The following is a 25,344-nucleotide window of genomic DNA, read 5'->3' as shown; positions in this document are numbered from 1 at the left end:
AGCTCAGTATGGAAATAGTTAAATCCAATACACGTTGCTAGTGGCTAACAAACCCAAGTCTTTCCAGACTCATGACTCCGCTGGTTTGGGCTTGTGTTGCTACAAATCTGTCCTGGGATAAGTGTTAGTGTTGATGCAGCATTTGGCATGGCTTGGACCCTCAACATAGCATTTTTAAGTCCCTGTGCTGAGTAAGCTTTCCCCAATGAGCCCATTAAAAGCGATTGTGTTAACTGTAAGTTTCTTCTTCTCGACAAAGTTGGGGTTTTCGTGCTCCTGGTTTGAAACGGAGCGTGCTTCTCTTACCAAAAGCATCCTCATCTTTTTTTTTTTTTTATGGCTGACCACATCGGGTGAAAAATGTCCTATGTTATTACTTTACTTCACCATCTATTATGATGATGAAATCCATAACCTATGTGGCAAGATTACTCAAAGGAGGATATTTAATTTATTGGATGGTGAAGGCAGTTTAGGAAAGAATGCATCAGCAAAGGAAAAAGGAATAACTCAACTGTTTTCAGCATTGTTACCGGGATGTCACTACTTTTGGTCCAGACTGAAACATCTCAACAACTATTGGATAGATTTCTATCAAATGTTGTACATTCATAGTGAAAATCTTAGATATTCCATCAACCTCAGCTGTATTTTGTGTTTAGTGCTAATTAGCATTAAAAAAGAAAATTTTTTTGATTTTCTTGTATGTGATCCCACGATTCTCATGTGATCTCGCAAGAATCCAGCTGCTGTGCAGGGTTACTTTGATATAAACTGGTTGTTTAAATGGTTCCAGCACATACCTACAAGCTGATTCTTTTTTATTTTTTATTTTTTTTAGCTTAAGTCAACTATGAATTGATACTTTATTGTGGATGAAAATGAAAAATGTGAAATTTTTCAAATAATGTAGGGCAAATTTTATATTTTTGTAAGGGCTATTTGATCATCCACAGATGAAAAGCAGCTTTTATCCTGAATGTGTCTGACCTTTTCCAGCTTCACCCTCTCCGTGTGAGGGACAAGTCCCCCCACACACACACACACACTTCTCTGCTGTGTTGAGCTGTACATGTTAAAGTTTGCTGTCTAGTTAACAGAAGGAGGGAAGGGGAAAGATTGTGGAAGGGAGGGGTGAGGAGGAGGGGAAGGGGGAGGGGGACTTCAGTGGAGAGAGTGTAATAGGACACCAGCCCTCTCTGTCTTTTCGCTCTCCTCCCTCTCTCCTCTCCTCTCCTCTCTCCTGTGCTCTCTTAGTCAAGCCTGCTCTGTGAGCACTTAGATGGAATAGCAGCATTTTTCCTCTTTGGTGTCACTGGTAGAAACTGGAAACAAGGTGTTTTAAGGGGGATAAATAAGATCCAGATCTGGTTTGGTAACTGGCTTGTTCAAGTGGGACCAGCCCTGGAGGAAGCTCCTGAAAGGTGAGTTCCTGGACCAGGGATTGCTTTGGATCCTGTCTCTGTGGGTAGAGGGTCTACCTGCTGTACTGCACCGTACTGTAGTGGAGCAGCTCACACAATGGATGCAGAGAGGAGGTGTTGGGCAGAAGGCTAACAGGTGCAGAGTCCCACCAGTGAGAATAGCTGGAAGTAAACTCAATTTGACTGTTGTAGAGTCTGTCAAATTTAACAAATTTAACTTGCTGCTCCTTCTAAATCTTGTGTAGTATTACATCAGACTACTATGACATGCTGTATTTCCCTCACATGCTTTGGGTGTGCTGTCTATTTCAGATACAGTATACATTTCCAGAATATGAGTCACGACTTTGTTGCAGTTTCTGTATTACCCTGAAGCTAAGAACAGAAAATTAGCGTTTACAAATGGTTATTTGGTTAGGTTAGTATTTTTATATAACTTTATTACAACAGAATATGTTTCTCTATTACTGTAAAAAAGCTCTTATTTAACAATGTGAAGAATATTGTCTAGAGTCACAGGGTCTAACTGCTGCAATCACAAGATTCACATGTTATTTATAAAGTAGGTCTAAAGTTTAAATACTTGAAATACACACATTTTGCTGTTCATAGGTGTGTGTGTGTGTGTGTGTGTGTGTGTGTGTGTGTGTGTGTGTGTGTGTGTGTGTGTGTGTGTGTGTGTGTGTGTGTGTGTGTGTGTGTGTGTGTGTGTGTGTGTGTGTGTGTGTGTAGGAACGTGTGGTTGTAACAGAGCCACTGACAACTGAATGACAGGGTGTGGTATGAACACACACCGTCCTGTTAGAGCCGGGACAGTCGGCGCAACATGCAAGTTGTTTACCATTTGAATTCTTGTTCTCCAGTCAAGGAAAAATTTGACTAAAATACTATTAAATCTATCAAATGTAAATCCAGATGGGAGGATTTTCAGCCTCAATTTCTCGTAGTTAAATAGTGTTCATGTGTTTAAAGCATTAACGGGACCAGATGCGATCCAAACAATCACAGACCCAGTTTGGAAGATGGAAAACAAGACTATTTGCTTGTACAGCTATGCAGTTTTCTGCTTTCATCAATATTGTTTTTTGAGCAGCAGTGCCTCTGAAATAGCGAGATGGAAAATTCATTAGGCTGTTAGCCAAGGAATGCACAATAAACACAATTATCATTACACCCTACTGGAAATATAACTCTCCACTTACTCAGGCTGGCCTCCTTTTGTGGAGGCATTTAATTGCCGTCGCAGAGATTCCTGGCCGACTCTCAGCACTGGAATTTCTGGACTTTGAAGAGCTCAATATAATTAATTGAAGTATTTATTAGTTCTGTTCATGGCAACAAACATTAATGCACCTTTTATTGGGAGCCCCATTAATCCAGTTGAGCGTTACGTTGCTCCACAAGTGCGAGCGAGGCTGGTACTGAGCTCATTCATGTGTCAGTGTGGTGATCATCAAAGGAAGAATGGAAGGAAGTGTCCGGACCTGACCTGGTGGGATGTCATAGGACGCTCAGAAGGAGACTAACTCCCCTGACGATGAGTTTAGCAGCTGTGAGACCATTTCCACGCCAGATCCTCTCCCTGTTAGGGGTTGGTGTGGATGTTCAACAGTTTAAAGGGTTCACTTAAATGACAAAAAAATAATTATTCTCACTTAGTGGTAACTCAACTCTAACGCCAGATAAGAATGCCAGTATTGAGACGATTCTTAAAACACATTACATTCAACGACAACATTTTTAAGTCCAGTGCTTTTTAAAATTCTCACTTTCTTCAATTACTGCTCATGGCAACGGCAGTATGGTTTAGGTTAAGGACAGACTATGGTTATGGCAATAAACTAAGGTTGTGAGGTTAAGTTTAGACAATAAAACTACTGGGTTAAAGTTATGGAAAACTGTGTTTAAGGCTAATAAAAAGACATTTGTTAATTGGTCTGTGATGGGGCACAAACTCCAGTCTTTTGCAGGAAAGTCAGATGTGCTTCACCCCCTTCCACTGAGCTCCACACACCCTACTTTCTGCCTTGTGACATAAAGGACACAGCACTTACTGTGGTGCCATTTGACGTTAATCATGCCATGCGGAATTATACAATATGGGCATAATTTATAGGAAACTGTGCTCAGTATGTTGTTTTTAGTTTTTTTTTTTTTTTTGGCCCAAGTTTTGATATTTCTGCTCTCACACAAATGCAAAACATATTCTTGTTTGTGTTGTGTCACAGCATTTAAAAATTACTTTCTTTTCTTCTTTCTTTTTTTACTAAATTGTCTTGACCCAAAACCTGAGATCCCCCTTACTGCGGATAATCCACAGACATCTGCGGTTTACATTGAAACTACTTTACACCTAAGTAGTTCTCCCTATTCTCAAAGCTGTAGACGTAAAACTTTGACTTAAATCGCGAAAAGGAAAATGTCATTTTCATGGTCACAATATTCAGAGATTTTGAAAGTCTTGCAGTTGACTGCAGTTGACTTTTCCTTAGAGCAGGTCAAGAGCTGAGCCTCGGTACAGGGTCAGAGCCATCCGCCTGGAGGCTAAAGTTGTGGGAGACACCCGATATGAAGCAGGCTCTGGGGGAGGGAGTGTGGATGGTGCAGCAGGAGAGGGCCTGCAGCACTACAGTGGCCGGGTCGCCTGGATAAGCCCCATGCTGTTTTATTTCTCTCCAGTGCAGTTTTCCATCTGTTATCCTTATGCACCTGAACTGTAGAATTCCACCTCAGCTACATATCAGTCACGCTTCACTCCACCACACACACCCATATCTACAACCTATTTGTACACTACACCCCAAACTGAAATTTTCATAGCAATTGTGCAGCTTTTCTATCTCCTGGCCATCAATTTTTCATTGCACATCTTTAAGCCATGAGAGCAGAGATCCCCCCCCCCCCCCCTTGTGTTTTCTTTTTGCATGTGAAAGGGACATTCTCTTTATCTAGTGCAATGTGTTTTGTGCACACAGGTCGTGTAACAGCCAGTTTGGGTGGTTAAAACAGCCAAGTCTTTCTCCAGCAGTTGAGTTTTGCATTGCAGGAGTAAGTGTCCCGCAGGCAGTACAGTACCTGCCTCTATCAATAATTGAGCTGCTCTTGTCCTGTTATGGAAAAGGAACAAGTGAAGGCTGAGGGGAGCATTTCTCCAGCAGCTCTTTTGTGCAGGTTTAACTCATCCATATTTAAGAGATGTACATCTGCAAGGATATAGTAAGTGATGGGATTTATCTGACATGTTGTGCTCTCATCCATGTCTTCATTCAGTGTAGTTGGTGCTGCGATTTACTTTATAAATCAGCATTTCTGGTAGCCCGACAAGCCAGACCCACATCAAGATGCTGGGTCTGGGAACTCACCATTGACAGGGCTCAATCCGTGGGGCGGGATAAACGGTTGTCTTTCAAATTCCCTCTGCACACAGGATAGCGCAACAACCAGGCAGAGCAACGAAGAAGGTAGCACAGCTAGTGGATAGATTAAACTTTTGCCGTATCCCGTCGGCAAAACTCCGAACACATCTTCCTTTTTTAAGAATGATTTCAGTGCCGTTCTTTTCTCAAAGAAAAGCTTAACGCCGCAAGTCTTCCAGAAGACTGCTGTTCCCAGCAGCAGCAGCAGCCATAAGCCCGCCCACCGACTCTATACACAATGTGACTGGCCTGACCAGAGTTTGGTTTTTCCAGCTCACAAGTCAACGGAGAGTTCCTAAACCCCCTGGCTGCAAATTTAAATTTGCTGCAGCTAGGGTGCGTCTAGATTTCTAGGCTACGTTTCTGGACCTGTCAGACTGATGATTTAACAAGTGTACATACACTTACATGTGTATTATGTGTTATTTCTGTTCTCTCTTAAAGAATTATCCTCATAGCAACGGATAGTATTGTATTTAAATTTAGTATGATCAGAGACATTGTGTTGTTTTGAAACTACTGCATTGATTTGGTGATTTGCAGATCAAAAGACACTGACATTAAAGCCACTGTTTGTAGAACTTTTATACAATCAATACTTTTTAATTATTTTTATTTTAATAATTTTTTCAAGGTGTAAAATCAATGTAGTCTGTTTACTTTCACCCTTCACACTTTGTTGACACCACCACTGGGTGGCAACAATTCAAATTATTTCAATCCTACACATTTAACTGGGCTAAATTTGAGTACGAAAATGTTAAGATGTTCATAAATATGATCATTTAAAGTACATTTAAAACTGCACTAGTCAATATTTTTACATTAACAAAGCATCAAATTTGTAATGCGAAAGGTGTTGCTCACTAACAAAAACTAACAAAGGTGTTGCTCACAGAAAACTAACACCCGTTGCTCAGCTTTATGGAGCTTTTTAGCAGTTCAGCCTGTAGCTATAGTTAGCAACTAGCTGGTGAGCATAGTTGAGCATTTAGCTGCTAAGGAGACAGATATCTCCATCAGGAAATAGTGGAGATCAACCCAGAGCTAAAGGAACAGTGAGTATTGGACTATTATTCACCCGGTGTCAAGAAACATGACTCCAAATGAATGCTAATGTTGCACTGTATCTGTCGGAAGTGTAAAATATGCTGACACATTAGCCATGTTAACTTAGGACTTAATGGGTCCTTGTCCTTGGCAATGTGTTTACAGTTTTTTCCGATGCCCCCAAGTGGCTTTGACTTACTGTATTTCCAACATGTAGCGTGGCCCTGCTAAATGCTGTTCAAACTATATTTATGGTTACATGCCGCCACTCCGACATGCTTCTATTCAGACATGCCGCTTTTCCGACGTGCTGTTATTCCCTAACCCTAACCCCTAACCCTAACCCTAATGGAAACAAAAATTGTCGGAGTGGTGGGACGTTTGAAAACAATGGAAGTGCCGCCACTCCGACAATTAGACGTCAATGTCGGAGTGGGGGTATGTGGGAATGAATGGCGGAATCCATATTTATATGTCAGCTAGCTAAACAGAAATACCCACATTTTGTTTTACACATGTTTTAAATCAAATTTCTTTTCACAACACTAATTCTGGTATACAAGCAGTGATGTGTGTTACATTTCCAGCAGTAGAAATTGCAGTTTATTGGGAATATGAACAACCAAAGTGGCTAGTTAACTTTACCAACGATAGCTAAGATGGCGGAAGAGACAAAAGCCCAAAAACTTAAGATAGTGAGGATTTTATTTTTTTAAATAAAGAAAAACTCAAAATCTTTTATGTTCTCTTTCAAACACTTCCAACAGGCAGTGGTGACTGGTCGGCGTTCCTGAGTGGTGCAGTAATGGGCAGGCCGGAGGGGTTGGCCAGGCCACCTCTGGTGCTAGCTATGGCGCTCCTGGCTCTCTCTCTCCTCTTCACAGGGGTCTCCAGCCTCCCACAGCCGCTGCCAAGAGTCTTCCTCTCCTTTGAAGGTAAGAAGTATAAAAAGCTTGCAACCCCAAAAATGAATGTAAACCAACAAATTGGAACTTGTTGTGTTTCTCTGCAGATGTAATGAGGTTGCACTGATGCCATGTGTTTAGTGAGCTAATGCTGAACAAATGGTTGATAATCAAGGCTAGCTCAGGGGCTGTAGTACACGGATTACCTAGACTTTCCAGATCTTGTGCAACTATGCTGTTGTTTTGGATCAGATTAATCTTTTATAGTGTTTCACTTGGGCCTTCACTTTACTTAGGCCTGTTACTTTAGGCCTTGAAGATCCGTTCTTGGACAATCCTTGTCCCTCCATAGTCCTGCTGCAAAAAGTCAGACCTCTGCAGGAGGTGGCACTGCTTGTCAGACCTACTATGAATCTGTTCGTGGTTAAAATTTAATCACACTCCTCCATACTAAAGGCCTGTGGGCATTATTGCTGCCTCTGGGTTTGATTCTGTTGTTTTATTTAATTTCTTTGACAGATTATTTTGTGAATTTTTGATATTCCCTTGAAATGAGAGTGTACTGTAGGGGTAGGCAGATTTAGCTTTGCATGCTTGCATGAGTCAGTGTGGATGAGCTGGCCGATCACTCATGGCCCGAGCCATGAGCGGCGCAGTAACCTTTCCTCAGTGGCTGGATAGTGTGCCGGGGCTGAAGGAGACGTTTGATCACCTTTCACTACCTCTCGCTGTGGATTAGGCAGCACAGAGCAGCTGAGGCTGTCCGTCAGCAAGATTTCTGCACTCAGACAACAACAAAAAAGCCTTACAGTGTGAGGCTGAAGCAGTAGTATTGTTGTTTTTTTTGCCTTACATGTGCCACATCTTTTCCCAATTTGGTCCCATATTTTTCTTATATCTTTCACTTTCATTCCTTTTCTGTCTTTCTTCCCTTTCCGTACTTTCTAGTTTCTCTGATTATTGTTTCATTCCAAATACCTGAACCAGCCCACAGTCAGTTTCTGCTCTGCACATTGTTTTAGTTGTTAAATAGGGCAGTCAGCTTGAATAAAAGCCAAACTAATGACTGAATAAGGGTAAAAACTATCACTATCTTTGGTTTTGACCACTCAAGTCACATTATTCACTTACTTCTCGAGTGTTTCCAAATAGCCAGCTTAAAAGGTCAGAGGTGGCCATGTTGAAAATGAGCCAATCCCTGTAATCCTGGAGCTCTTGATTCCCTTTCAGAGTGCGATTAGATGTGGTGTGTGTTAGTTGTATTCGCTACAGGGAGGACCATAAATGGAGTTTGACTTTGCACTGCACTAATTCTTTAAGAGACTCTGGACTTTATTCTTAATGAGTGTTTATCTGTATGATGAGGCAAATGTGTGTGTTTTGCTGTCCAATAATTACCTTGGGATACATTTAGGTGAATTTACGAGGAAGGAGAAGGATATTTGTTCAAAGCTAAGCAGCCGACTTTAGGTTTGAGTTTACATTCCAGCTTTGATTTAGCACCTATACGCCTAAAACACGAGGGAGCTTTGAGTAGATACACCTTTGTTTTCGAGTGAGAAATAATTTTAAACTAAAGAAGGTTAGGGTCATAACTCCCTCTCAGCTGCAGGGCAAAGTTGGGCAGGGGTGAGCACCAGATGTAGGGAGACTCTTAGGCCCAAGGTGGAGGCTCATTTCTCCCATAAACACTGGAATCCCTCACCGAGCAAAGAATTCAGGGAGTTTGGGCTCCATCCAAAGCAGCCAGAAAGATGAATGAAGAGTTATTGAAGAAGACTGGAAAAGTGGTGTCTCTGAGGGGATGGGGAAGAAGACGCAGGTGGTTTGGCACCTGCTGGTTGAACAAAAAAGGTTAGTTCTGGATGTTTCTGCTCCCACATGTGAAAGTCTGTTAATTATCACAAGCTGGAACAAACTCAATCAAGAAAATAAACCAGTGAGTGAGACGTTCAGGTTGTGCATAGATCTGGACGCTTGAATATCCTCCCCCTTTTCCTCCTCCTGTCACTGCTGAAATCCAATCCAGGGGTACGGCAGGTTCACGGGACTCCCAGCACAGCCTCGCGTCCTGCAGAGAAGTTGCTGTCTCTGACATTCCTCTCTCTCTCACTCTGCTTACTCTTGTGTTCCTCAGGAAAGCACAGCCAGACCCCAAATTAAAACCGCATAATAAACCGTGAAAAATGCAGCTAACCCAAATAATAAACCCTCAAGCGGTGCCTATCTCTTCCGTGCCTCGGATAATAAACACAGGCCCCCTGCCATAAAGCAAAAACTATTTAGGGATACTCACTGTGATAAAAGATACAGTAATTACTCCTCTACATTTGCTTTAAATACCTCTGGTCCTGAGGCAGCGTTAGCTCAGTTGGTAGCGCCAGCGCACATACAGTATATAGTGGTTTACTCCTCGACGCAGTGGCCGCGGGTTCGACTCTGACCTGCAGACATTTGCTGAATGTCATTCCCCTTCTCTCTTTCATTTCTTCATCTGTCCTGTGGAATTAAAGGCCTAAAATGCCCCAACAAATATCTCTGGTCCTCTCAGTGTTTACTTTGGCCTGTTTTGATGTATTTGCGATCAGATGGAGGCTGAAATGCAAACAGTACACTGACATTTGATTGCAGGTGTTCACAGAAAGGTAACAACTTTCTTATCAATGTCTGCAGCAGAGTTAGTTTAGTTATTTAGAAACTTCAGAAATACTTGACTATCCACATTTGTGGAAAACTACCATCATTGGTATACAAGATTTGGTCTTATCACACCAAAATAAATTAAAAGTGATAGTTTTTCTTTTTTTTAAATGAAATTCCAGTATTTCTAAGAAGCCTGACTTGTTTTGTAAATAAAACAATCAACCTTCTTTATAAAGTATTTCATAAGTTAAGTCTTTCAAAAGATCAAGTCTGAATCAATTCCGGCTGTCGTATCAGGTGACTTATTCGGACACATGTAGCCTAAACCTAAACTATGTTGTAGAATTGACTTTCATTCATGGTGCCTCCGCTGCCTCACTTGAGGAACAAGCTAGCATTACTGTTTTTTATGAAGTCCTCAAACAGTTTTATCTTTATAGACAATTTTTCCAACAATTACTACTCAGATGATTTGGTGTCATGATCATCTGTTGAGCATGGCTTGCTTTTTTCTCTATAATGTGTTTGCAAAAGTATAAGTAGGGACTTGATATTGAACCCTAATAATTGTTTTGTACCTTCCAAAATGTATCAAAAACTGTCAAGTACCGATAGCTGTTTTCAAATTTTGGTGAAGTTTGTAATTTTGTCTATGGTGTAATATTAGTGATTTAAATTAAAAATTTGATTTGGGCAAAGGTCTTGTACAGCTGCTTGTGTTTAGACAGTATTCAGTATTTGGCTTCTTTTTTTTAAAGTTTTTTTGCTGAAAAACATGCTGGCTTTCCTCAAATGTTGGGTATCAGAACATGTTTTGTATCGGTACCGAAACTCAGGTATCGTATTGGCACTAGTGATCAAAATGTTCTAGCTAAATAGCACTGATTGTGAGTTGTGTCTACCTTTTGATGTGTTGAAATGTCAGATAGGATTAATACATTAATACGTTTCTGCTGTCAATTTTAGATATTGTGGAGCAGCTTCCAGAGAATGGATATTGTTTCAATTAATGTAAAACTTGCACAGACAAAACACTAAATCAAGGAAGTTAATGTACTGTTAAACAAGCTCTTCTGTTGTGTCACACTCGCATCGCTTTCATTTGCTGTAAACTGAAAAAAGAGTATTGTTCAGAATAGGCTGATGGAAAGACAACACGTGTAATATGTTACTGGTTCTGCTACTGTATCAGAGGTTGGCCTTACTGTTGCCAAAATGCCATTCTAGGAATGGTAGGATCAAAACTTCAGCCTCATTTATCCCTTCAGTTGGCAGTTGGTGCGGTGGTCTGCGTTTATGATCAGGATCATTTAACCTCATCAGCGGTCTCACCCTGTTCTGGTAAAACTCCAGTATTCAATACAGTATATTACCTTTGAAACACATACAGTATATGTATGTCAATGTCAAACCATGAAAGATGTTTATTTGAAAGTCAGCGAGTCTGAGCATGCTTTCGTGTGGATAATTTAGATTGTGCACACACATGTTTGGCAGAGAGCCTGGCTGAGACATCGGAGAGATTGATTAAGATGATGTCTGTAGTTTAATGAGCGCTCCCTCACACTGGTATGAGCCACATGGGCGTCATTCACAGCCTGAACAGAACCAGGCGGGGAGATCAGGAACCAGGCATCAGGGAGCGGATACACCGGATCCCTCCGCCTCCACAGATTACTCCTCTCTTTTATCATGCCTCATTACTACCTCCACTCACCCCCCATTATCCATACAGCAATGATACTGCTCATGCACTGTATGTGGATGTCAGTCTGTTAAGAATGTGTTCTTTGTGGTGAGGGTTTGCAGAAGTATATGTGTCACTCTGTTTAAGAAATAGTGTATGTTTGACCGTGGTGATTGGCTGGATGTGCATTCCTTCGACTTTATTGCATTTCAGTGGTAAAACTTTCTGCTGAATCATTGTTAAAACTATGTGGTTTTCTACAGCTTTGCGAGTTATGAAAGGAAATCTCTAAGATATTTTGCTCAGTGGATACTTCACATACTCGAAGCCCAAGAGAACCAGGACTATTTTAAGAATTTCATTAATCTGTGTTTTCTGACTTCCTTTGAGAGAAGATCTGCCTGGGTAGTCTTAGCCTATATTATATTAACCTCTTGTAAAGTAATGTGTCAGATTTAAATCCAATAGGAGTGGAAGGAAGAATAATTTGATGCTCTGCTCAGGGTCTTCTTTTGGTTTAACCGCTTATGATAAATCATCTCACTTTTTTACGGATATTATGGAAATGTCTTTAAACGGCCTGTTAAATGAACATCATGATCATCCAGTGATGCAGACGCCAGACTTGGGTGCTTAACGGCATGTTTCATCTTTTGGGGTTAAAAGCTCAAAATGTCAAAGATCAATGCTGACAAGTAGCCAGAAGTAGGCCAGGATGTCTATGTCTGTGCCTAAAGGTTTATTTCTTTGCTAACGTAGGACAGCTTCCTGTCTCTGTTTTACATTAGACCTGCACATTAGCATATTTCCTGTGGTGAACATAATAAAGCCTGTGAAGTAAAATCAGTGATGCTCTGTGATTATAGTGAATTTCTGGCAGGGCAAAGCATAGGCCTGTCAAAGCTGTTTGAGACATGCTACAAATAGCTATAGGTTAGCATTGCATGTGTGAATACTGGTGTATTCATGGCATGAAGAAAGCTATTTCTTTGTGTGTGTATGCATGTCCCCCCAGACTCATGTCCTAGATGTTTATCTAATTGCCCAAGTTGCAGCATGGAAATTTCCTGCAGGAGGGCAAGGGAGTGCGGTGAGCTCCAGCTTGCACCGCCTTGGGACTGACAGCGTGTGAGATGTTTGACAGCTCCTCTGTCAGCCTGTCTTTCTCTGCCCGTCTCTCTCTGTTTAGCCATTCCTGCGTCTGACCTTGCTAGCCCTGTTGAATGTTTTATTATTCCTCCTCGGAAACACGTTGAAAGGTAATCAATGGCCATCAATACGAACAAAGACAGTATCTCTTCAGGGATAGCCCAGGTCAACTGGAAAATCCTTGAGTCGGAGGTTGACATTATCACAAATCAATGACCTACTCTTATGAAACTTTTTTATGCAAGTTTGTTAATACTCATTTCATATGCTTTAGAAGTAAAAAAAAAAAATACATTCACTATCACTGTCTCTTGATTAAGGCTTAAGAAAATGAATGGATGGATTTCTTCTTTAAGTACATGGAGAATGTAAATAACCTTTTCCTGGAGTCTACAGCCAAATGCAAAAGCTTTAACAGGTTCATTTGTCATTGTTGCCCTCACAGCAAATCTTTACCTTCACTCAACACCACGGAAACAACCCCTGGACCTCAGCGACATCATGTCACTGAGGAAATATAGCTTTTTAGACCTGACACAGCTTCAGCCTCACAGATGGCAGAGAGGAGTCCCACCTGGTTGAGCCTCTTCCTTTTTCCTTTGGCCGTCCTCCATCACTAGTAAACACATCAACTCTGAGAATCCTCTGACCCGTATCTCCTGCATGCCTCCCATCGCTCTGAGAGTCTCTGCGAGAGCCTCCGACAGTAAAATCCCTGAGATTTACTGTCTGCTGGAGGTGAGCAGTAACCAAAGGCTCCTAGTGTGGGCAGGTGAGAGGTCACGGCTAGGAGACGGGGTGGCTGGTGGTACGGGTTGGTTCTGTGCGAAGGAGCGGTCGCCGGTGACATGTGAAGGGGAGGCCAGGTGCTAATTGGAGCATTGGGAACGCAAACTAGCTGGCTGTCGGGGCAGCATGACGGACAGGTTGTCATCTCACGTTTCGGCTCCTACAGGGAATATTAGCCAACACCTTAGCAGGTCAGCCATGCAGTGAAACCAGCAGTTGACATTGGTGCTGGATAACATCACTCCCTACAAACACACACACACACTTAGCCAAGGGAAAAAATACACTCCAGGCTCACATGTCATATTTAGATGTGGCGTCTGCTTTGGGAAGCCAAAGTGAGAGAAAGCATACATAAGAGCTCAGGAATTCTCTCCAGTCATACGATTTCCATCACAAACGTCTGGATATAGATAATTGGCGATAGACAACAATTAATGAGACGTAGTAGATATATAGTCTTTCCTATCTTGAGCCAACGCTGGCTTCCGTCCATGACAAGTAGTTGCGAACAGTGAGTTTGTGCATGCTGTTTGCGTTTTTGAGTGCTGAGCACAGCCTGTTTGAGAATGTGGAGTATGTCTCTTAGACAGACAATCGGACGACTCTGTCGGCCAGACGTCCTGGGTGGTCTCCACGCAGTGGAACGACACCTTAACTTTCCCTCTGCCATATGTATACGCCACCAGTCATTACTGTATAGCATCAGGCTGCTCCCAAAGGAGAATGGAAGGCCGTCTCAGTCGGGCAACAGCCATTACTTATCTCTAGAGGGGCCCGTCAGTTGCCGGGATAAAGTCTTTTGGTGGTGCAGTATGTGTGAGTGGGCCAGCACTGTGTTAGGTAAGTGCAGCCATCCAGAACTGAACCAGAAGAGCTCTTAGCATTGTCCAGACAAAGAGCAATGGTATTTGGCACCAGGTTTGAAGTCAGGCCTCCGTGATGAAACCCACTCCATCTTGTGAGGAGAGATGAATTGCAAGGGGCGGTATAAGCCCCTGCTTCAATATTTATCAAGATGGGTGATTGGGGTCTTCCCACCGGCTGCCCTTGACAACCACATACAGGTTCTCCTAGAACTCAATAGAAAGCATGCTCATTAGCATGGAGTTAATTTATTCATACTGGCCTTTCAGGTACAAAGCCAATTGATGAGAGCTGTATTTGCATGGGAGACACCAAGGTTTGTTTGTAATTGGTCCACTGTCCAATCCTGAAGTGTTAATTAGGTGCAGGGACCTTTTGGCTTGCGTTCAGACACTGGTGTTCATAAATAAAAAAAACTCAACACTTCACACAGTCAGTTTTGTGTAAAGCTGCTCATCCCTGCTTCACAAGGGCTAAGCTAATGTTTTGACAAAATAATACCACATTCTTGACAGTATGCTGATTTTATCACCTTGTTATGTAGATAGAAAAGTCTCCACAGATGGATTTCATCAGGTGAATCTTATAATCAAAAGCTATGTTTTTCAGTCTTCCCCACCACATTTCCCTACAAAATTAGCCACGATGCCACACTGTTTCCGTTCGTGTTCTTTTGCCTATTTTGTCCTCCCATCAAATTGGAAGAAGAGCCTAAAGGCTGTTGGAAGTGACACCAGCTCAGTCAGTTGGCATCGGCTCCTAAAACCTCAGTGCTGGGCAGTCCAAAACTACAATCGCCTCTGTCATAAAGATCCCACATACTTTCCAGCGACAGTGAATCTCTTAATTTTTACAACAAAACCCTTCTTGTATGGACATCCCAAACCAGAACCATGGACGCGTTGTTTACTGCTGTAAAACCCAGAGGTTGTTCAAATAACCAAGTCTGTCAGATAGTCTTGTGGGTTAAAAACCTGGGTGAAGCTTCCTTGTGGTTGTTGTTGCCTTCCCACTCCTGGCTATATACAGTAATCACAACAACAAAAAAGTCTGCTAAGTGAGCACTGCAATCTCCTCTGCATTATATTGCTGCCATACAAACAGGGCCACAAAAACAAGTCCCTTTCTTTTGCCCACAACTTTTTTTTTTTTTTTGTATTTCAACTTAGCTTTTCTCCACAATCACAAAAAAAGAGCATGTTTTGTATGTTACTCTGTGAATCTTTGTGGCTTGTTGCCTCTCTGGGTTATTACCCTGGAGTCTGTGACCATGAACAATCAATTCTCCTATGGTTTAAAGAAGGCAGAATTACGCGCTACAGTGATCACAGCTTGTAGTTTCTTTAGATATCCTTTCTTCAAGGCTGTAGGGAGAGCACAAACGAAAAGTACGGCCTGCTGTAATGATCCAAAGGGCTGTATTTAATTTTTAAACTCCATAAAGGATGTCAGCCTGCGATCAGTTGACATGGCCTTCATCAGGCCACCTGTCACAACATCTCGGCAGATCTGACAGTTACATTGGGCTGCAACCATTGATTATTTTCATGCATAATTGAATCGATTAAGGGCACCTGGGTTGCTCACCTGGTAGAGCAGGCGCCCATATATAGAGGTTTACTCCTCGACTCCGCCCTGCGGCCCTTTGCTGCATATCATTCCCCTTCTCTCTCCCCTTTCATGTCTTCAGCTGTCCTATGGTCTAAAATGTAAAAAATAATCATAAAAAAAAAGAATTGAATCGATTAAATAAAGAAACTATTGGAAAATGACCATTGCATTTGTTTTTGTCCGACCAACAGTCCGAAACCCAACAATATCTACTAATCTTTTTCTCTTTTAAGCCTACAGGAAGAAATTTTACAACAATTTACTATTGCAACTATGCACACTCCATCTGCTGAGGAAGGTGACGTTATACGATTGAAAGCTCCAAAATAGCTACTAATGAACATTGTGGTGACGTTGTCATATTTAGTTGAGATATTTTATTTACAATGATATAAAACAAAGAAAATTAGCAAATAGCAAAGAGTGAACCATGCATTACAACCTGGAGGTGTGAGGGTTGAAAGGGGTGTTCACCATTCAGATAAAAAGCAATAAAAGACTATCAAGTTGCACTGTTGGCACTGTAGGATCCATTATGTTTGGCGTTAGACCCATACAAGGGACTAGACGTCAGGATATACATATATATACAAGTTCCCCAACTTTATGACAGTGCAGCACTAGATTGCAAGTGTACCCCTTTCAAAAATGAATCCATTATTAAAATAGTTGAATTTAATTGATTGATTAACTAACTCTTTCAGGAAAACTTTGATCTACTAGCGGTTTTTTATCACATCCTGCAACATGTGAGGGGTAAAGTTTTCGGCTAATAGGATCTCCTCTGCAGCAAAGAAAGCAACCTGCTGTTTAATATTGAATGACCGCTGTCGTTTCCCTGCTCAACAAAAGGCTTTTGTGCTGCTTCCGCTTGACCACTTCACACAAAAAAACACATCAAAGAGAGAGAAAGTCTCAGCTCTCTAGTCGCCACCTTGCCCTTAATGCTAACCCCACTGTCCATCGCATGGATTAGAGTGGATTATATCACCATTGCTCTGCCATGCGGCCAATGGGGCACTATGGGTCAAATCTCAAAGGCAGGACACTGGGGACTGCAGTGAGGTCCGCAAGGATGTGTGAGGCCCACCTGCCCACATGCATAATAGAAAACCCACCAACTGTCAACGCTCAAACCCTGCTTTCCTTTATCTCTCTTTTTTCAGTTTCTTTCTCTCTTCTCCTGCAATAACGACAGCATCGAGAAAGACAAAACAACACACAATAAGACATTTCATCACTCACGTTACCTCAGCTTTTCCCAATCCTACTGTGTCAGGTCCCCACCTTTGTGTCTTGGCACAAAATATCATCCTTAAAACTGCAGATCCTTGTTCTTTTCGCAAAGCAGGACTAAGTGTGTTATTCGAAGATCTATTGTTCTGTCCTTTAGCATCCCCAAAACAACGCTGTCCGCAACAAGCCACTCGTCTGAGTAATGATGTCGACAAACACTTTTGACACTCTTCCCTCTCGGGAAAGTTGTGTGATCTCAACAGTGAGGAACGCATATAAACTCAAGACTAACGAACTACATGTGGTCCAGAGGATTTCTTCATCACAGACACGAAAACCGAAGAAACAATTGTGCTCGAACTTTAGTTTTTCTTCTGTTTTGATCCAATTATGAAAATGTGTACAAACTGTGAGGTTGTGGTGCCAAAAAACTTAGCTGCAAGGAGGGAACACTAGTAGCAGTTTGGGTCTACAAAGACGTCATACGAAGGTTATGAGCTGGCAATGATTCTGTGAACACATGGTCCCAGTGCATATATTGAATGACTGATGGAGCAGGTGCGTGCACCATCTGTGAACTTTTGATAGTGGTCTACAATGCTGCAGCAGTGCAGGCATGACTCATATGTTTGTATGAGATTGAAAGCAGAGCACTGAGAAGATACTGGATCCGACGGTATGTGGGCTCCAGAGGGTTTCCGTTGTCTCTCAGTGAGTAAGCCGGATCCATGTGACACACCCCTGCCACGTCCCATCCCAGCACCAGACTTAACTGGCCTTCCACCCTCACGAAAAAGTGAATTTTTTCCTATTTCCCCCCACTGAGAAAACGTAATATTAAACAGTTATTTCACACCGCACCACACCCCTCTGAACAATTTGTTCCCCTTGTGTGTTTCGGAGGGATGCTGTCAGAAGTAGAGCTAAAAAGACAGGAGTGTACCATAATGTCCGAGTCAATTAACAGTGTGCAGGGGGGGGGGGGGGTACAAATCTAGTTGCTGCTCTATTACGAACCATAATTACTACAGATTTGTAACATTTAAAGGGTAATTAATTATTATTCGGTTAATGTTTTAAGAAGAAAGAAAACACTACATCATCGTAATCCTTTCAATACTCATTGACATATTACAGAGACATTTTCTTAAAGGTGAATACCACCTAAATTACCAATTTAAATGTTATTTGCATTGCCTCAAAAATCAATATTTGTGAAGATGAGATACTCTCTCTCAAAGTAGTTAGAGTTAGAGAAGTTTTCTTTCTTTTTATTATACCCAAATGAGCTTTATGCTGTTGTAGTGTTCTCAGATATGAAACAGAAAATGTATCCACATTATCATTTATAACATCTTTCCCAATTTTTGTCTATGGAGTCTGACACTGGTCACTGACATCACAAATTTTAGTTTTAGCACTCTAGTTTTTGGATTTGGAGGTTTTCACTATCACTAGAACTAGGGCTAGAAAACTTGCATTTTGCAGTTAGTAGAAAGAATGCTTCATAACAGATACCTCTTCTTTCACCTTTTGCCTTTTTCTTCACCCCAATCTTACACATTTTAAAAAGCTGTGGTTCTTTGGCTTCTACCCACTTAGGTTTAACTCAACCACTGAGCCTGTATACGCTATAATATACGATTGTAAAGCTCCTGCTCAGACCGTACGTTATAAACAGCTGTATGTTTATTGACAGCTGCCATCTTAAGCTCCAGAGAAATCAACTAGAAGAGTGTTTAAATTAAGATTTACTTCCATGTGTAAAAATGAGTTACACTATTGTGGTCTTAAAAAGGTTTTCCTGAATCGCCTCCAATACTGTATTTTAGAAAGATGTGTGTTTTGGCAGAATTTTGAGCCCTGCATGTTTTTAATTAACTGTTAGTGATTCTTTCACCCTTGGTGTCTTGCACTCTGGCAGAGCAAGGCGTGTAACATCTTAAACCTTTTTCAGCCTCTGCACAGAGCTCTCTGTGATACGATCTGCGATGCTATCGCTTCAGCTTCGAAACACGAAGCTGATCTTTGTTTATATACGTTTCTCTTCTCTATTAACCACGCATCTGCTTGACAGGACACATTCAGCTTTAATTTTGTTCCTGGCAAATCAGGTAAAAACGGAGTCGTATTTGTGTGTATGTTCTTCATTAGACACCAGATGATGCTCTCGCCTCTGATGATTCAAAAACACTCACTTCAAGACATTAACCATATAAGGCAATGTAGGTAAACACGGTGGATTTAGAGAGCGAAGAATCGTGGGAAACTGTCCTGTGACTGAAGTGGTTAACTTGTCTTTATTTAAAGTTAAACACTCCAGTTTTTACGAGGCGAACGCCCCAAACAACAGCCTGTGATCAGAGTGAGGAGTGCCACAGAAAAGCCACTTTCCATTGAGATAAAAGGCCCCAGCCCCAAAAGCGTATGTCACACAATAATGAAAATGTGACTTTAGCCCAAGGCATAGAAGCTAAGCACAGGCAACCTGTTTGTTGATTAGAGGAGGGAATACAAAGAGAGCCAAGAGAGGGTCAATGGAGGGGAGGAAATGGAGGGTGTAGATCTACGTTGCCTCCCACCCTGCTCTCAGAACAGATTGAAAAAGTGATAAATATGCATGAGTTTGGTTTCAACAGTGAAGGCCTTTGATGGTATGGTTGAGAGTTCTCTATCTCTGGAGCAAATAGGCTGAAAATAACTGTCTGAGAATGTTTACTTGGTGTGTGTGAACATTATGTGCTTTTAATGAGTAGAAGAGACTCTGCAGGAAGACTTTTTCATACAGTATCTCCCCTGAACAAGTACTCTGTAGTCACAGCTTTGATTGACTGGATGAAAGTTAAGTGAACTGTGAATAATCACAGTAGCAACAAATCACTGTGAGATCATTTTCAGGGTGCAATTTATTCTGTGTATCATCCAGTGTGATAATGTTGATGATTCAGAGTAATTCAGATAATTATTTCTGAACGATTCAGAGTCATCTGCTTTTATCTCAAGGAATTGGAAGATTTTTACATCATTTTGTGATCACATATAAGAGCAATGAGGATTTCACATGGAGTCTGGAGACACATTGGATCTGTAGGTGTGATGCATTATGTTTAGAAATCAGAACATTTTTATCTAACAATAAGAGCTAAACTTCTCAAATTATCTAAAACTAAGTCACCGTAAAAGAACATAGCTTGAATAAAATACACTTGAAAATGATGATTTCAATCAAGAACAATCAAAGAATACATAAACGGCAAACTAAGGAAACTACTAAGAAAAGGCTAGAAATATGACCAGGAATTGAATACAAACTTTTGTTTCTCGACAGTTCTGGATACTCTTGAGTTTCAGATTAATTTCGGTTGTTACCAAAACTGTTGAGGTTTGATACCAACCTTAGGTTATAATGATAATGATCTGTTCCAGTGCACAAAGCTAAAATCTTCAGTTACCCTTCATATGAAATGGGAACAGAAGAGAACTGGCACACGTTTAAAGAGCAGCATCCAAATCCTAAAAGTTAGATTACTGAGTTTTCTTTTGAGATCTCTTTTAAAAACCCATTGACTCATGCACAAGGACCTCATTTTGAGATCTGATCAGAGAGAGATTAACATGGGCTTGTATGTAGCTTTTTCTCTTGAGTTTAATTAAGTAGAAGAAGGAGAGAACTTCTCATCTCAGCGTGAAAACAAGCTTATTTGTGTGTTTTCCTAAACCTTGTTTTCTGTGTCTCTTTCAGACTTGCAGGCCTCCCCGTCCTTTGAACACTACAGTATATCAGACAAGGCCATGGACTACAGGATCCTGCAGATGGACGAGGACCAGGACAGGATGTATGTGGGCTGCAAAGACCATGTCCTCTCTATGGACATTAACAACGTCACCCATGGCACACTTAAGGTCAGCAGATGCTTCTCATTAGGGTCTGTGGTTAACATTTTGTTCTGATGCAATGCTGGCATGTATAGCATTTCTTTTCTCTCTCCACAACAAAGGAGGAAATACATTTTTAGTTCAATTTAACAGTGTGTCAGGTGCATCGTAAAGCTGATGCACTGGTATTATTCTAATCCATGCAATGATACGCAAACTACCATAAATTTGCCACGATCAGAACAATTTAAGGTTTATTCAAAAGAGGTATGAAAATGCTGGAGCTCTCTGATAACTGATTCTGTATGCAGTGAAGGAGTTATCTTCCACGTAATTGACAGGCATGAAGTGCATAAACAGATGGGAAAGCATTTAGGTTCCCCCAGGGAGTGCCGCACCGCATCCATTTTTTCCAAGTAAATTGCTTGATATATTCATTGAGCTAGACCTTCAAGCACCACTCCCGGGTTTGACAACTCACACATTTTCCACTGACGATAGCCGGCTGTAATCACTTACGCAGAAACTGCTATTGAAACTGTATGTTTTTTTACAACATTTGTTTTGTTAATTTCCCACAAATGTTCCCTGGGATTTCTGTCCGTGTAAACAGGATATGATCAAAGATCAACATGGGTATATTCATGTCTATCTCAAACTGTTGCTGGCTTCCTGGGCTCACTTCCCCACTTATCAATAATTTAAACGCTGCGCTGTTTTTTTTTTTTCCCCCCACCAGGTGTTTTGGCCTGCGTCTACAAGCAAGATAGAGGAATGCCAAATGGCAGGAAAGGACCCCACGGTAAGGACCCTCAAAACCCTCATCTTTGGATTTCTTGGGGCCTTTCATTGGTTAGGCAATAAAAAAATATTCAAAAAATAAATAAATAGAAATTCAGATATGAATACTCACGTCAGCTCATGAAGCTGATAATAGTTACTGTGCCAACAGTAAATATCTTAAAATGTTTTAAAGTTGAATGGATTACTTATGTTTTATCTTCATCACATTTTTGGTAAATGTCGTATGATAAACGCACCTCCGACTGCACAAATCCCCGCAAAATGAATCCTTCCACTATCAGAATTTGATCCATTCGGTCCAATAACATTAGGAAAGTCTAGAAGAGCCACACGATTAAATCGTTTGGTCCCCATTAAGTTAGTGGAGTGCTAAACCTCCATAGTGTAACAAACAGTGTTGGGCAAGATACTTCCAAATTGTAATGCATTATAGATTACTAGTTACTGTCATTTGAGAGTAATTTGTTATATTACAATATTACTGTCTCTGAATTGTAATGCTTTACGCTACTTTTGCGTTACTGTTGAGTTACTTTCACCAAAATAACCACGGAAGTATGACTTGTATGCCTAGTTTGTGAATTTCACCATGGGATCAACAAAGTCTCATCGTTATCCACTTTAATAGGCCTACATCATAATTTATTCATAATATTTTGTATTATTAATCTGAATCTGCAAAGTAACTAAATCTATCAATAAATAGTGAAGTAAAACGTAAAATAGGCCTACTTGACTGAATTGTAGTGGAGTAGAAGTATAAAGTAGGAGAAATTTGAAATACTTCATAAAAAAGTAGCCTACCTTGATAAAATCTAATGCTATTACATGTAACAGGCCTAAACATTAATTCCTGATATGTTTATATCTGTCAGCTGCTCGGACACACTGCTGTCCGCGCTGACCTACCGTCACCTGTTGGGACTCAGATGTTGTCCTTACCGTCTCTGGTTCTGTCTCTGTCCACTGGAACAGTGACGGGACAGCAGTAATAACTCCTGAAAATAGCGATTTGTTAGTGTGTAATAGTGTGTCCATCTCGCAAATGTAGAATCAGTCTCTGCAGTCATCTCAACCCTTGAATTCCAGCAACAAGAAATAATACTCACAGACTTTTTTTTTCTGTGCCGAAATGTTTCGCGATGTTTGTGAATTCTTAAAAAAAACAAAACGACGGTTAAAGTGCGTTGTAACGCGCTTTCCTGAGATTGTAACGGGTATAATATTATCAAAGTATTATTAGTAATGTTATATTACTGCATTAAAGCCAAAAGGAATACATTACTGTAATTGCATTACTTTTGTAACGCGTTACTCCCAACACTGGTAACAAATAGTAGCTAATGCGGAAGTTGCTAATGGTAGCTAACCTAATGAGTTACAGAAGAAACCGACCAGTATATCCGACTAGCCCTCATCTTCCATGATGTTCAAGATCTAGAATAAAGGTTTTGTCAGCTGTTCCCTGATCCGTTCCTCCATGTGGGTCTACTGCGGAACTGTACGTGCTGCCTCCTGGGATTTCCCTCTCCCATCTGTGAGCTTGTGTCAGGTCAAACCACAAGTGAAGCCGGCTGCAGATGTCTGCAGGGTCACCGACTGGCCCGGAGTCCTCCTGGCATCGGGACAGTTGGTCAGGAATGAGAGTGAGGCGTGGGAGGATCGAGGGCCACGGAGCGCTGTAGAAAAATAAACCAGAATCAAAGCTCGCAAATGGGACACAGCTCATTGACGCAGAGATTTCATAACCCCGGCCTGATTCTCAGCAGCACTTGTTAGCTGCAACAAGATTTAATGAAGGCATAGCACTCAGAAGAATGATTCCTCCTCCGCCTCTGTTTTCCTCTAATTGGGTTGGTCTGGAATACATGCACAGTTAGACACTGCAGTGCAGAGTACAGGGAGATAGAAAGATATGTTTTGAAAGAAGAAACCTCCCAAGCAACTTTGTAAATAAATTCTAACCCTGATTTTCAAAGTAACGGTAGAAGTTACCATAAAAAGCATCACACTACGACCAGCGCTGCCTGTTTTTCCCACATTCTCCATCATCTGTCCATTCACTGACAGCAGCTGGGCTAATGGAGCCAGGGTTTTGTAAAACATGCTGTTGCAGAAATGGAGAAGAATCTGTTTCCGTCAGTGGGTGATTTGTGCTGCCCTGAGTCACAGCCCACCGGCTGCAGACAGGCTCCCACAAATATCTGGGTGAGCCATCTTCATGTGGAGCCACTCAGTGGCCCCTTCTTCCTTTTGTGATTTCTTTTTTTGCTCGCAACTCTGCCAGTTTCTCTTCTGAAAGTTTCTCTTTCAGTCTTACTATTTTTCCACTTTTCTTCGTCACTTTTTCCAACTCTCGGTTTCTCTTCTACCGCAGCATATTTCATTTTCTCTCTTCCATAATGCTGCTCTCCTTTCTCATGGGTTTCTTCATTTAAATCAGAGCCCCCATCCCTCTGTTATGGTTTACCCTACACATCTGTATATGTTAAGTTCCTCTTGAAGAGGGGCTCCAGACAGCGACTGCACATTGTTTGCGCCGGAGGGTGGCACAGAAGGAGAAATATAGACCAACCAGGTTGATTTAGTCTGTTTTGCTGCTAGCTCAAAAGCCTCCACTTTAAACTAAATGTGATCACCACTTGAATTTGAGGCCGTAAAGCTGGATGCAGTTTATCTGGCACGGTCACAAAAGCTGCGTGCGTATGAAGAGGAAACTCGAGATGACAATAAAACAGGATGCAGCTACATATGTGTGGCTCTGCGAAACTCAACATCAGATATGTTGAGCAGGACCCAGGCCCGGTGAGGGTTGAAGGAGGGTGTGATGAGATTAATGGGTGATAAAAGTGAGGAAAAAGACAGACAGACAGACAGACAGACTGGGAAAGAGATATTGTATAGAGGAGCAGGATAAATAACAGAGATGGGTGTGTAACGGTGAAAATATAGTTTTGGGGTTTTTTTTGTCAAATGCTCCCAGTGGAGCTGTGTACCGATCGCGAGCTGCAGCAGCTGCCATTCCTGCAGCCATGGCCAAGTTCTTGACGGCTCCCTGGATATGTGTTCCTCTCCTCCCCACTTCTTTCTGCTCTCTCTTCCTTTCTCCACTCATTTTCTGCTAGCTCAGTCTTAATGAGCCACAAAGTCCAGCACTCCCGCTGCTGGGTTTGGGAACTGAAAGAAGAGATGGAGGGAGATCAGTAATCTGCCTTACCTAGATATATCACATATACCACTGACACTCTTTTTCCACTGGCCTTAATACCAGACCAGTGAGCTGTAGGATTGTTTGATGGTGCAGCATGTGATTGTATAACTGCCATAAGAAGTGAGATAAGTTTGAGTTACTGCCTCATATGGAATAGGATACTTCAGGAGAGATAAACAAGTTCTGGATTTGGTATTCACCTTGGCTGTGTACCAGGAAATAGACATGATCCTCTGTTATGTCTGTTTCAGTGTATTGTGTCATAGCTGAGATTAAAGTAATTATTATTATTTTTTACAGTGAATGGATTGGAAGAGTGTTGCCAACTGCTATTCATTTGTTATTTTATTGTAGGTTTATTTAAGGTTAATCAACATTAAAGCTTTCATATTGTAAAAAGTGCTATTTTCATGTTTTTTTTTATTATTATAAATCAGGTTGCGATGCTATGTAAATACTGTGAAAGTATCAAAACGCTCAATCCATAAAAATGCACATAGCCCTTATCAGGATCATTGCCTTTAAATGAGCCGGCAGCACTTCCGTACGGTTGTGATGTCACAACTACACTATATATAGGTAGAAAGCGCCACTACAGGGTCGTTAGAGTCATTCCCCGGCTGCAATGACGGTGCAGAGACACCGAGGGCGCAGATGGAGAAGACCTGGAAACGTT

At 41.4% G+C, this 25,344-nt stretch overlaps 1 protein-coding gene across 1 annotated transcript in view; it reads left to right on the top strand.

Annotated features, from left to right (window-relative positions):
• The first annotated feature begins 1,224 nt into the window (after positions 1 to 1,224).
• The window catches only part of sema3c (sema domain, immunoglobulin domain (Ig), short basic domain, secreted, (semaphorin) 3C), a 41,250-nt gene continuing 17,130 nt past the window's right edge, over positions 1,225 to 25,344 (top strand). The window contains exons 1-4 of the mRNA XM_039791882.1: positions 1,225 to 1,424; positions 6,658 to 6,825; positions 20,520 to 20,680; positions 21,393 to 21,455. Coding sequence (XP_039647816.1) covers positions 6,696 to 6,825; positions 20,520 to 20,680; positions 21,393 to 21,455 — 354 coding nt within the window. The 5' untranslated portion in view covers positions 1,225 to 1,424; positions 6,658 to 6,695. The remainder of the gene's footprint in view (positions 1,425 to 6,657; positions 6,826 to 20,519; positions 20,681 to 21,392; positions 21,456 to 25,344) is intronic.

This window comes from Perca fluviatilis, chromosome 23 (genome assembly GCF_010015445.1).
Source record: "Perca fluviatilis chromosome 23, GENO_Pfluv_1.0, whole genome shotgun sequence".
NCBI lineage: Eukaryota > Metazoa > Chordata > Actinopteri > Perciformes > Percidae > Perca > Perca fluviatilis.
The sequence above is the reverse complement of the archived record's forward strand: the minus strand, read 5'-3'. Positions and strand labels throughout refer to the sequence as shown.